The sequence below is a fragment of the Hippoglossus hippoglossus genome, chromosome 19 (genome assembly GCF_009819705.1).
Source record: "Hippoglossus hippoglossus isolate fHipHip1 chromosome 19, fHipHip1.pri, whole genome shotgun sequence".
NCBI classification, from domain to species: Eukaryota; Metazoa; Chordata; class Actinopteri; order Pleuronectiformes; family Pleuronectidae; genus Hippoglossus; species Hippoglossus hippoglossus.
Genome location: NC_047169.1, coordinates 7988914 through 8001947, shown reverse-complemented (window position 1 = coordinate 8001947; position 13034 = coordinate 7988914). Strand labels below are relative to the sequence as shown.

The 13034-nt window shown below is 41.8% G+C and overlaps 1 protein-coding gene across 3 annotated transcripts in view; it reads left to right on the top strand.

The window, feature by feature from the left end:
* Positions 1 to 5562: 5562 nt before the first annotated feature.
* Positions 5563 to 13034, top strand: part of LOC117752718 (disks large homolog 5-like) — a 29054-nt gene continuing 21582 nt past the window's right edge. For 2 of the 3 annotated variants that reach the window (XM_034570303.1, XM_034570302.1), the window contains exons 1-4: positions 5563 to 6406; positions 11587 to 11655; positions 12347 to 12515; positions 12839 to 12982. In XM_034570303.1, the coding sequence (XP_034426194.1) occupies positions 6109 to 6406; positions 11587 to 11655; positions 12347 to 12515; positions 12839 to 12982 (680 nt within the window). In that variant the 5' untranslated portion in view covers positions 5563 to 6108. The remainder of the gene's footprint in view (positions 6407 to 11586; positions 11656 to 12346; positions 12516 to 12838; positions 12983 to 13034) is intronic. The other variant, XM_034570304.1, reaches the window with a different exon arrangement.

Sequence of the window (13034 nt, the reverse complement as noted above, 5' to 3'; positions counted from 1 at the left end):
AGTTTAATGAAGTAAGAAAAAAAGATGAAGGCTCAAGTATATTTTTCACAGTTTATCATTTCAGCATTATTGGGGCAAAGTTTACTGCACTGCCAATCATTTCATGTATGCAAAGTTATAAAATAAAAAAGCTATATGAGACTGTTAAACCAGTTTTATCAAAATGAATCCTATAAAGAATCATCTGTTGCTTCTTTAACTAGTGACAGATAAATCCAGGTTATTGTTTGAATGTAACAAATAAAGATCTGCAAAGGGCATGTTCGTGCTAACTAACAATAATTCTACTTCTGCTTTAAAGTTTATGAAAGTTAGTTTTTTGCTATATATTTTTATTTATATCAGCTCTAAAAAAACTAAAATGTTTAGCTCCTTAAATGTAAAACTTTCCAATCATTGCTCAGCATTTATAGACGGAGTTGCCTTTCTCTGAACATTGAAAAGCCAAAGCATAAAGACAGATCATGTTGTGCCTTTTGTCAGGGCTGCCAAGTGCGGAGATATTTGATGTTTCACTGTGCAAACCATCCATTACCATACATTTGTTGTTGCAGAAATGTAAACTTTACATTGTTTGGTTTTTCATACTTTGCTTACATATTTTGTCATAGTGTCCTGTACTGGTTTATTCTGCCAGTAGAGGGCTCTTGGCTCACATGAAGAGCCGTTGCTTGTGTCTGTGGTTGTGTTGCTTCTTGACTGGGAGCTTGGCATCGAGCTGAATATCTAATGCACTAACTCTACTTTTAAATCATCCTTATAACATGATAATGATTAGAACTGAATGCTTTTTATTGTTCTAACATTTTGCCATTTGATAGTTCCAGCATTGCAAGCAGCCACTTGTCATTTCAATAAAAAAATGTTTTGGCATATCTGGATTGTATTTGTGAACTGAGTCTGTGTGTTTTGCATGAAACGTGGCTCGTGGATTTTCTCTGAGCCGGCACACAATGAGAAATTTGCATTTCAAAGATGGTCTCATTTTCAGCACCTCGGTCTGTATTACAATCCCCCCCACCCTTCTCTATCCTAAGAGCGTCAGGAGATGTGTGTTGTGTTAAAAGGTGCGAGTAATGTGGCTTACGTAAGTCGTGTCTGTGTGCGTGTGCTGTATAATCGGAGAGGGGGAGAGAATGCTCAGGTTGGCTCTGCAGCTCGAGTGATATGGCACAGAGAGCCCTTTTTTCGAGGCTATAAATAGTGTCCATATTGGAGACATGGTTGTCCTAAAGTCGTCTTTCTGTTGTGCTCACTCGCCTCAAAGTGCAGCCTCAGAGGAACTGTGATGGGGAGACAAATGACTTTACTGAGCCTCGCCTCTGAAGTGAAAAGTGAAAAGCTCCCACCAGCTGGAGGACAAAGTGGGATGAATATTTGATGTCGGTATTTGTGTATTTTCTCTCCAGTGGAGCCAGTTTGCCGCGATACCCCCTGAAATATATAGGTCAAAAGCCAATCTTGGGGGGGGGGGGGGGGGACCTTTCCATTTGCCTCGCTTTTACTTTTAGAGACAAAACTGAATACTTCCCTGATTTCCAGACAAAGTGCTTTAATTATTAACACATGGACTTCAGGATGCTGCACTTACTTCTGGGACTCGATTACACTTTAAAACACGCACACAGGGTTACACTGCTTTACTGGACAGTGCAGATGGGAGTCGTGTCAGTTAAAAGTATCCGTGCACGTCATCAGTTCCAGTCAGACAACGAGGTCAGTGATGAGGTCGTGGCCTTTGCGTTTCCCATCACACCTCCAGAGCTTCTTTTATTCTTTAGTGACAATTTAAACGATTCTGATTTGAATTTGGGGTGATGAGTCCATGCATTGCTAGAAACTCTTAAAACTTGTCACTCAGAAATGAAATCAAATAAGGATTTCAGTTTAGAATTGAATACCTCTTCAAAGAAAGTATTTTTTTTCTCCAGAATAATTCATGGATCTTGATTGAAAAAATCTGGCAATTTGGTGCAGATCCAAATACACATTGTGAATGTAAATGTGGTTTCATAAGGGGACTGTTGGACCTTGGCTCTGCCATTTTAGTTGATGTTTTTAAATCTTTGAATGCTAAATAATTCATATTTGATATGGTGCTCTGAAGCAAAACTCCTACAGACAAAGGGAAAAGAGGAAAATACCAAAATAAAGTGACATGGTTTAAAAAATAAAATATCATTGTACGTTTCGGTCACAGGCTTATTAAACATAATTTGGAAAATAAATCCATTTCAGTGAGTCCAATGAGACTAGTCACCGGTTTTACCTTAATTCACATCCCCATCACAATCCTCTAATATTAATAATGTCTCATGGACAATCAGTAGAAGTAAGTATTGACCTAATAGTTGATTTAAAGTGGATTTTCTGCAGCCGTCCAATAAGGAATGTGTGGTTGAGGGACATTTGGTTGCCAGGGACATAATCCTGCTTTAAACTTCATGAGTGCATATGAGCAAATTACAAACCCCGAGGATTAGATCAACAACACATAATGAGATGTTGCAGCAGATATCACTATAGCCCCCCCGTCTGCAGAGCTGCAACCTGCACAGTTTGAGGTTCATCCTCTGATATTTGGCAAAATAAAAGTATAAAACCTGTCAAACTGTTTCCTTTCACTCGTCTATATAGGTCCATCTAAAGAGGCTTTGGAGAAGAGCTGCACGCTGCCAGAGGTCAGCAAACCACCACAAAACCCAGCCAGAGTTTGAAGATTTAAGGGTGTCCCATTTCAATCTAGAATTTACATAGTTCCTACACATCTCAGCTAGTTTTCTTGGTGAGCTCCAGATGGATTTTTCCCTGCAGGGAAAATAAATTAGTGGAGTTGTTATATAACCACTTAGATTGTTAAAGCTGTTTTAAACTCAAGTGAAGAAATGTATAGGCACAGTGTGTACCGTATTAAGCCTTAAAGCCAAGCCCTGCCTCGCTCCAGAGGAGAGTCACAGTCCTCATAAAGCCAATATACTGAAATCCCTTAATTATATAGAGCAGTGTCAGAAATTAAGGTAAATATTTGGTAGATTTCCACATTGAGCATTTTGTGAGGTCATGCATGTGAGGCTACAGATTAGAATGTATGGATTTCCTTACACATGAATTCATCCCTGCGTTTACGTCATTTGTTTCTTGAGGATTTCAGTGTTCTGTGACGACTGCCTCCTTTGAGATCTGATGGATTATGTGGAGCAGAAGAAAGCTCACGGAGCGGGGCAGATGTGTCAGGGGACAATCCAGATGAGTAACAGGCAACTATATATGATCTGGAGGTACATATACAATCTGCTCTGAAAAGAGATCAAGTCAGACATAAAAGCTGTTACAGTTTCCTCAAAAGGAAATTACACACGATTCAAAAATGCATAATGCATGTGCAGCATTCAATAACTGGATACACAAAACAGGTCACGCTTTGGAAAGCAAAGCACAAATCAATAAATGCATGATATTCAATGCTGTAATATTTATACAACTACATAACGTAAATGATTTGTGCCAGATTACCAGAATTTTTTTTATAAAGACTATATGTTACAGTACCACTTGCCTGCTTAATACAATGTTCCTTAAACACACTGTATAACAACAACCAACAACCACAGATTGAGACATTTAGTTTCCCCCCTACAACATAAGTAAGTCCCGGTAGAGCTATAGGAGATTTGGGGAGATTACGATGTCATTAAGCTTCTGTACAACAAAAAGACAGAAATGACAAAGAAGATTATTTTGTGATTTTAGGGCAGTATTTGCCAACATTTTGTATGTATGTGTGTGTGTGTGTGTGTGTGTGTGTGTTGTATTGGGAACCACAGGATTAAAGCTGCACATGGAGTTACAATTAAATGTCACTCAATATAGCATATTCTTTGTTCTATACTGTACTAGATAAATAAGTCAGTCGGCCCACATCCTCAAGGAAAATGTAAATGGTTTGTCATCCAGTTTATGTAGTTGAGTATATTATTCATAAACTATAATATATATTTATACACTATATGGTAAGTGGTGGGACACAACTCTTAATCATCGAATTCAGGTGTTTCATTCAGTCCCATTGCCCCTTAGTTCAGTGAAGGAACACTTAATGTTTTAGCTTACCGAGACATTTTGGACAATTCTATGCTTCCAACTTTGTGGTAACAGTTTGGGGAAGGCCCTTTTCTGTTCCAACACGACTCTGCTCCAGTGCACAAAGCAAGGTCCATAAAGGCACGGTTGGGTTAGTTTGGTGTGGAAGAACTTGACTGGGCCGCGCAGAGCCCTGACCTCAACTCCATCCAATACCTTTGGGATGAACTAGAACGGAGATTTGCGAGCCAGGCCCTCTCGTCCTGCATCAGCGTCTGACCTCACAAATGCTCTTTTGGATGAAGTGGCGAAAACTCCACACAGACACACTCCAAAACCTTGTAGAAAGCCTTCCCAGAGGAGAGGGAGCTTTTATAGCTGCAAAGGGGGGGACCAACTCAACTCAAAACAAATATGGAAAATGTGTTTGAACAAGGTCTGTTAAAGGGATAGTTCACTCAAAAATGTGCAATTGAAGTCAATGGATCACACGCGTGGATCACAGCGGACACCGTTTTCAAATCGAATTTGGATGTCAGCGCTTATGGACACTTGGATGACACAACAAAAGCAGTATGAAGGTATTTTAGTTTTTGTTGTTGTTTTTTTACATTTGAAGAATCGGTCACCATTTACTTCAATCGTATTGGATTTGGCTGCAACACTGTTTACCCATGAAACTCCAAAAAGTGTTTTGGGGACTAACACTTCACCCACGCCTCTATCGGCAAAGTGGTGAGTAGATAATGAGTGAAGTTTTCATTTTTGGGTGAACTGTCCTTTTAAAGGTTCAATGTGTAGAATTTAGTGACATCTAGTGGTTAAGTTGCATGTTGCAGCTAAATACGCCTCACCTCACCCTCCTCTTCCAAACATGAAAGAGAACCTGTGGTAGCCTTCAGTTGTCATAAAAATGCAAAAGATGTTAAGTTTGTCCAGTTTGGGCTACTGTAAAAAACATGGCGGCCTCCGTAGAGTGGATCCTCTCACGATGTGAATTTAAAGTATTTAAACATAAAGGCCCCGTTCTAGAATAAAGAAACACTCACGAAGACATATAAGGGTTATTTAGTATTCAATTTCTGTCAATAGATAGATAGTCAATAGATCCCTTTCACGCTGGACCTTTAACGAAGGAACACGACAATGAAAATGTTATATTATATTGTTACAACAACAATTCCACACTCGATTTAATAGCAGGACACATTCACAAGTTTGTAAAACGTCCATTTTCAGTTGCAGCCTCTGTACTTGTCACGCTCCACCACCGACCGAACACAACAAAACCTCAATGAATGACACAATATCGCGAAAGTTGACTTTTGCATCATTTATAACAACAGTGTCACGTGATCCTTTTTTTTTTTTCACAACGACGAGCGAAGCGGTGGAACCAGGTGAAAGCGAAGCCCCGCCCTCTTTTACCTTAAAAGTCCACGGCGGGGTCGATGATTGGCAGATCGCTACAGCTGCTGCAGCCCGGACACAGGGAGACATGGCGGAGTTTGTAGTTTCCCCGAGAAGCGCTGCTCAGGAGTTTCTACACTTTCCAACATGTCCGCACGACTTCAGCGCGGCGCCTTAATGTCTGCGTAGCGCGTGTGGAGCGGAGCTGGACGAGGCACCGACGTCTTTTGCCCTGTTTTTCTTCCCCGGGGGGGGAAGGACGGAGGGAGCAGCGGCGGCAGGAGCGGCCGCGGTCGGGGGAAAATGTGTTGTCATCTCCGCGCAGTCAACAGCCTTGGGCAACAAATATGGCTACTTCTGGTGTATCCCTCAGTTCGGGTCGATAACCGTGCCCAGCCGGGCCGAGCCGGGTAGTTCCTCCAGGGGGGTCAGGGGTTACTTCTAGTCCGGGGGTTGGAAGTTGACTACCAGAACAGATTAAGACGCTGGATTTGTCCCCGGAGCTGGTTTGGTTGAAGCGAAGGAGTTGGAGGGAGGGAGGAGGGGAGCGAAACTGAAGAAGAAGAAGAAGAAGAAGAAGAAGAAGAAAGAGAGGAGGAGGAGGAAGAAGAAGAAGAGATGGATCCCAGGAATAAAGAGTTACTGGAGACGTGCTACCAGAACTTGGTGGAGTCCATAACGGACGCGGACCGGGTCGTGGAGGTGCTGGCTCACTGCGGGAGCCTCAGCCCGGCGGAGCGCTACGAGCTGGGGCACAGCTGCGCCTCCAACCCGGAGAAAGTGGAGCTTCTCCTGAAGATCCTCATGAGTAAGGACAGAGACCATTTCTCCGAGTTGTGCTCGGCTCTGGAGAAGACGCACCCTCACCTGCACTCGGTGCTGCTCAACGGCACCGGGCCAGTGGATCACACGACCGGTGAGCAGCCGCCGCAGGGTTCGTTACCTCATGTAGATTGACTGGTGATTTTTTTTAATTTTTTTAAACCATGAATAAAAGTAGATTAGTGTGGAGGTATGTGCAGCTTTATCACACTGATGGGTGGTTGTGATCCAGCCTGGTCTGAATGTTGATCTGACCAACATTAGGGAGTATTGACCATATGACAAGTTGATGAAGGGCATGACTCTTCCCCTGGGCAAGTATAAAGAGTGTGTGTGAGAGAGGGCTGCACAATCATGGGACCTGATGCTTATTTACACACACACACACACACACACACACTACTGTGCTTGTTTCCTTTGCCCTGTCACTGAAAGCACAGCCTGCCAGCCCTTTGTGAAAGTATTTAATGGACCCCAAAAGACTTAAACAATCAATATAGTGACAAGTTGTGAGTGTGGGCGAGAATCAATACCCTACTGTCAAAGTCAAATAAATGAGGTAAGAATTAGATGTGTGTTAATGTACACAGTGCAGTACTGAGGGGGGGGACCGAGAGATGTCAGTTTCATTTGTGCCATGCTACAGCACCAACCTGCATCATTTTCATCATCACATAATCTGTCAAATATGTTTTTCAGTCAGTCTGGTGTGGAAAGTATCATAAGATATTAAACTCCCAACATCACAAATCCCTGACATCCGGTTGAGCTGCGACCAATGGTTATGTTAATAGATTATTGTTAAATATTAGAAAGTATTTTTAAAAACTGCCTCATCAGAAATGTCTTTGCACTTACCACTGTGACGTCTTCAGTTGGATTGTTTTGTCAAACCAACAGTACGGAATTTACATCAGTTTAAAACAGAAAACCATAAAAAACTCTCAATTAAGGAACTGGAAACAGACAATGTAAGACTTTTGGTGCTTGATAAATGACTTTAAAACATAGATGATCAATATTGTAGTTAGTTTTCGTTGGTAAGTCTGATAGATGCATTATCATGAGTGTCCAAAGCCTGTATTTTACTTTATAATTTGGGATATTATGATGATTTGGCGAGTTTACCCTACATTGTGCACCATTTTCAGTTATTTAAACTTCCAGGTTCATGCCCTTTTTGATCCAGCCTCATATGATCTACCTGATGCCAACTTTTTGTTTCTTTATGTATTGTTGCTTGCAGATGATGTAGTGATAAGATGGCACAGATCTCCTCTCTAATCGTTTCGGGATGTTTTTACTCTTCTCTGTAGTGCATTCAGTATCGTGTGAGGTTAATTTTGTCCTGTGCACTCACAAAAATACTCCATTTCCCACTTCATCACACCCCCTATTCTGAAGCTACAGATATACTTGACTATAATAATGCTTGCTCAGCACTTCCACTGCATGTTTGCATTTCAAAAACAGTATTTGCATTTGTAGTTAGTTCTCTGACTCTCAGCTATTGTATCATATTCGCTCAGCTGGATGCGAGGTATTATTAATTAAGTATGCATTTATTCGGTCCTAATTATTTATAAGAGTGAAGCTGCAGAGTGAGTTCATTTTTCTACTCTTATTTTCTCAAACACAGCGCTCATAGGCTTTCTGCTGCTGAAGAGGTACATGAACGCGCTCTAGGCCGGTCGCAGCAGTTTGTTGTAGTGTGCAGCTTCTTGTTTGCAGTCACACAGGCCACAAATGGGCTGAGCCGCTGTTTGCTACTGGGCGGACAGGTTCCTCCACTGCACAGCCAAAAGAAGGGCCTTTCCCCAGGAAAACAGTGGCTTGTTACAGTCTGTTTTTTAAATAATATGCACTGTCAGCAGCCTGATCTTGTTACTCCCCAGTCACCTAGAATCCCACAGGGAGATGGACCCAGATCACCCTTTGAAATCAAAACAATGTGAACGCTTCCTCAGTTAACCCCAGCAAATGCTCTCAAATCAATTGCCAGTATGGGTGATACGTGTAGCTTATTAAGATGATCTGAGCTGCATAAGATGAATGTTTATACAGTGCTTAAAAAGGTGTGTGTGTGTCCCCGAGGGTTTTATTTGCTTTTCTTTTTTTTAATGATTAAAGATATTCTGTGGTTGTTACATAACCATATCTTCAGGGCTTTGACAGTAGAGACCTTTTTGTTTGCACATTGTTCTCGTCTTAAAGGACAATAACATGACGGCAGCGTATCACAAGGGCGTGTATCATGGCTGACGTGTTCACTTGGATCACCTGTGCCACTGCAAAATAAGACTGATCTGTAGGAGGAGAGTAAAAAGCTGGATTTCACTGGTTTGGCTTATCTACTGTTATTTCCAGTGGGCATGTTTTATGGGGAAGGAAATGCAGTTAGCATGTTTGTTAGACTTTAAGGATACATGCGATAAGTTTTGCTGAGTAACACGAGCTGTGTACATAACATTTGTTGTAGTTGACCGGCCGAAATATGAATTTAAGCTACACGTTTACCAAGATTGATGGGCGCATTTCACAGGCGACAGAACTAAGACTGGTTGCTGAATTTGTATTCTGAGAAAATGTAAGATCTTATTTTTAACTTGTCAGTTTACCCTGAGATGAGAGATTACATTCAACTTCTTGCAAAGCTGTCAGATCTGAGTCAAACCATGTGACTGTCCTTATAAAGCGCTCAGTGTTTCTTACCCCACTCCACTGATAGAGTATCAGATGTGATTTTAGAAGATATCAGCACTCAGTGTTTGTGCTTCTGTTTTCAGCTCTGAAAAAGACGAAGCTCTCCCACTGTCCCCCCCCCTTCCATCTTGTTCTCATGAACGTTTTAGGTAGATTAGAAAAACTCCAAAGGGCATTGAGTAGCTAAGAAATCAGCCTAAATGAGACACTTGAGCGCTGAGGGTCAGACCACAGCGAGGTCCAGGTCACATGACTTTCACGGAGCAGAAAAGTGAGTGAGCTATGACACAGTGAACCTTGCCCATTGAGACACTCTTTGCTCAAACAGAGTCATGGGAAACTTAAGCTAGAGCGAGAACAAAGAGAGCTTGATCCATGGGATGCCACGGTTCCTGAGGCACATCAGTCTTTTTTTTTTTTTTTTTTCTCTCTTTCAGTCCTTTGCTGGGAAAAAAGAGGGGTGAGCCATGTTCGCTGGGCTCCTTCCAGTCTTAATCAAACTCACGGTCTCCTTTAGCTAGTGGGAACTCGGCCAACCAGGGATTGATTTAGAGGACTAGGACGTGGGTAAATAGAATCGTTTGTCATGCTCCTGCTAGTTTACATCAGGGGTGGAAGTGGCTGATTTAACTGAACTATAAGCTTCTCATCCTCTGGCCAAATTGGATCACAGTACAATGTGCACCTCTGGCTTTTTGATCTAGATTTGTGCAGCTTGTTGGACATCTCAAGCATGATTACAATTCATTTTTGTCTGAAACGCTTCAAGGTAGAACTGTGTGGAATCATCACATTTTACGACAAATGTTGTGATTGATGTGTTGAAACAATTCAGTTGACAAAATATGACTTAATAATCTACTCATCATTAAGTCAAGATCCGATGTCAAACATTGGTTGATTTTATGACCTCAAATGTAAGGATTTGCTGTTTTTTTAGTTTTATGATTGTAAGTTAAATATATTAGATTTTTACTGTTGATTGGACAAAATAAATTGAGTTCATTGGATGGGGTGTTTTAGATTAGTTTTTGAAAATTATAGAAAAACTATAGCCCAATGGATGTCAGATTTTTGTGGCCAGTATCAATATTTGAGACTTGAATAAATCTACATAATGGGTTATCAGTAAGTCATAATTTTTTTTTTTTGACATGGATACAGTTTAACAAACGCCCTTTAATGTTTTTAAAAGAAGAATTATGACCTTGATGTATCCGGAGTGGGACATTTTTCTAGTTGAAAAATAAAGTTAGTGCTCTCTGGTGTATAAACCCTGTAATGTAGACACTGTTTCTAAATGACTTAAAGATCTGTGGAGTTTCTGAGCTAAAGTTTCGTGTTACTTATTGGCGGAGATACTGTACATGCGGATATATCTGCAAGACGCAGCATTTTGGAGAATGATGTGCGTAGCTTTGACTTTGGCTCTCAGCAGTATCAAAAACCCAGTGGCAGAGAGAACTGCTCATTACAGTCCTTAAAGCATCAGGGTACTCCATCTGAAGAGCTAGACGGAGAGTTGAATAGCCTCAGAAACAAAGACTGGCAATGTCTGTTATTATGTAAAACAAACAACCCGACATTGACACCTCAACAATTACCAACTCTTTGTTATTCTGCCTTAACTCGACACCAGTGACACCAGTGGCATGTTTTAATCTCAACATTTGTGCAACTTTATGATGTGACTTCCGGGTTATACAACACGTTAGTTCGCTGTGTAACAACCGGGAACCTTCTCGTTACGGGGCATGCTGCTATAATTAAGATATTTAATACACTGAGCACAGATTTTAAACCCATATGATCTGGCTCTGAGATTTCTCCCACAAGAACGTCAATAACGGCCTTCTCAGCTGCCATATTTGCAACACTTGCGTATCACAACCGGGTGTTCAGCGCACCATCGTTTACATTTAAATAAACGTTTTGCTATGTTTTGTCCGAGCTGAACACAGCCCAGTTTTACACTATAAAAAAATGCTTCTACAGAAACTTATGCAATCAAAATAACAAGGCTGTAACACTGTCTACCCAAAGTCTCTTCCCAGATAATAAAGTTTTTTTTGGGGACTAAAACTGTTTTTAGTTGCAGCCTCTCTTTAAAAACCACAATTCTTTTGGTTTCTCAAATAACACCATCTCCTCCATAATACTTAGTGTTGTACTGAGGCTTCCTTTCTGTACAGTTAATTATGGATCACTGTAGGCTATAAAAGACGGGGCTTTCACAGGGGGGACTGTGTGTGATGTTGTCAGAGGAGATAAAAGAAGCTGCTCGGAGGCTGCAGCCTCTTTGGGGCCCGGGCTCGTCAGTATTCAAGCTCCCTGACCAACTGATAATTAGCCACACTCTGCTGTCAGCCCACAGGCCCGTCATCCCAAGTTGGGGAAAGTCCCACCTTATTATGCCTCCAGCTGGCCTTTTTTCAGTGAAGGCCCCTGAATGTAACCCAAGCTGCAGAGCCTTGATGTACCATACAATGCTGGAGATAATCATCGAGCTATAATGCAGACATGCTCGAGTACACTCGGAGCTGACTTTAATGTTTTTGTTCGCCTCTGCAGGGTCCACTTACAGCGTCTTGTCCACCATGCCGTCGGACTCGGAAAGCAGCAGCTCTCTCAGCAGCTTAGGTGAGTGTGGCGCTCATGGCGACGTTCAGGTGTTTGGTGCAGACATATCATAAGAAAATATATTCTCCCTGGTTTAAAATGACGACAATGAGCATGCTCTAAAGAACCAACCAGTTTTATAAACAAGCTGTTGGTTGTCAGTCATTTAGTTGCTGCCTGTTTAGACTCTGAGCACATGCAAGTGATTACACAGATGTGAGAAGGATTTAGAAACCCTCCACCCCCAAACACACACACCACACACACACACACACACACACACACACACACACACACACAGACACACACAGACCTACACAGACCTGTTTCATTTAGTCATTCTCTGCGCGAGAGAGGATTTGACTGGTTCATGTCACTGAAAGGGAAACTTTGATTTGTATCAGAGGGGGATTTTCTGTGTGATATATTTACAAGCAGTGAGGTTAATGGTTAAAACAGTGATAGGTAGAATATTAAACAGATTTTAAATTAAAAACGCAAGCAGTGATGTCCTTGTTTTCATTTTCTTAACATCCAAGGTTTAAGTAAAAAAATTAAATAAAGAAAAGCATTTTGTGAAATACATCAGTTAACACTTTGACGTTATCGGCTGAATGAGCATTTTAAACAAATGATGCCGCTGCTCTAAAATCCCCCATCACTTGAGTTCTGTGAACGGCACATGCCTCCAGTGACATGCTTACTCACACAGGTACGCCCGCTCAAGCCTCATCCCCGCCGCCCGCCCACATGGACAGCCACCCGGTCAACGAGAAGATGGAGACGGTTCTTTTCCAGCTCCGACACGTGACCCGCGAGAGGGACGAACTACGCAAACGTCTGGCACTCTCCTCGCCTGGAACCACCTTCGATGACTGCAGGTACTGTTCTAATCTCACACACTTGTTTTCCAGAACAAACATTTACAAAAAGGAGCTGTGTACCTTGTGTACCTGCACTCTGTGAATCAAGGCATTTTGCCATGTTCTGCTTTTCAGAGCAACGAAAACACAACATTGTTTTAAAATATGCTCGACAACTGGTGAGCATACAATTTTAATTGCGCCTGTCATCTGTTGGCTCTCTTAAGCGCAAAGTTTGTTTGATGGTTTTCTCAGTTATTCTTCTGTCACCCTCCCATGTGGCATCTTAAAACTTAACTCTGATGCATCTTTGTCTCCCTCCTTCGCTCTCGGTGAAATAGACCAAACTCAAAAGCAGGTCATGACTACGAGCGTCTGAAGCTGCAGTGCATGAAGGCGATGGCAGACCTGCAATCCCTGCAGAACCAGCACAGCACCACCCTGAAGAGGTGCGAGGAGGCTGTGAAGAAGGCAGACTTCTACCAGTGAGTGGAAAGCTTACTACAGGGCCTTTGTAAATTTTTTAACAGCCGCTAC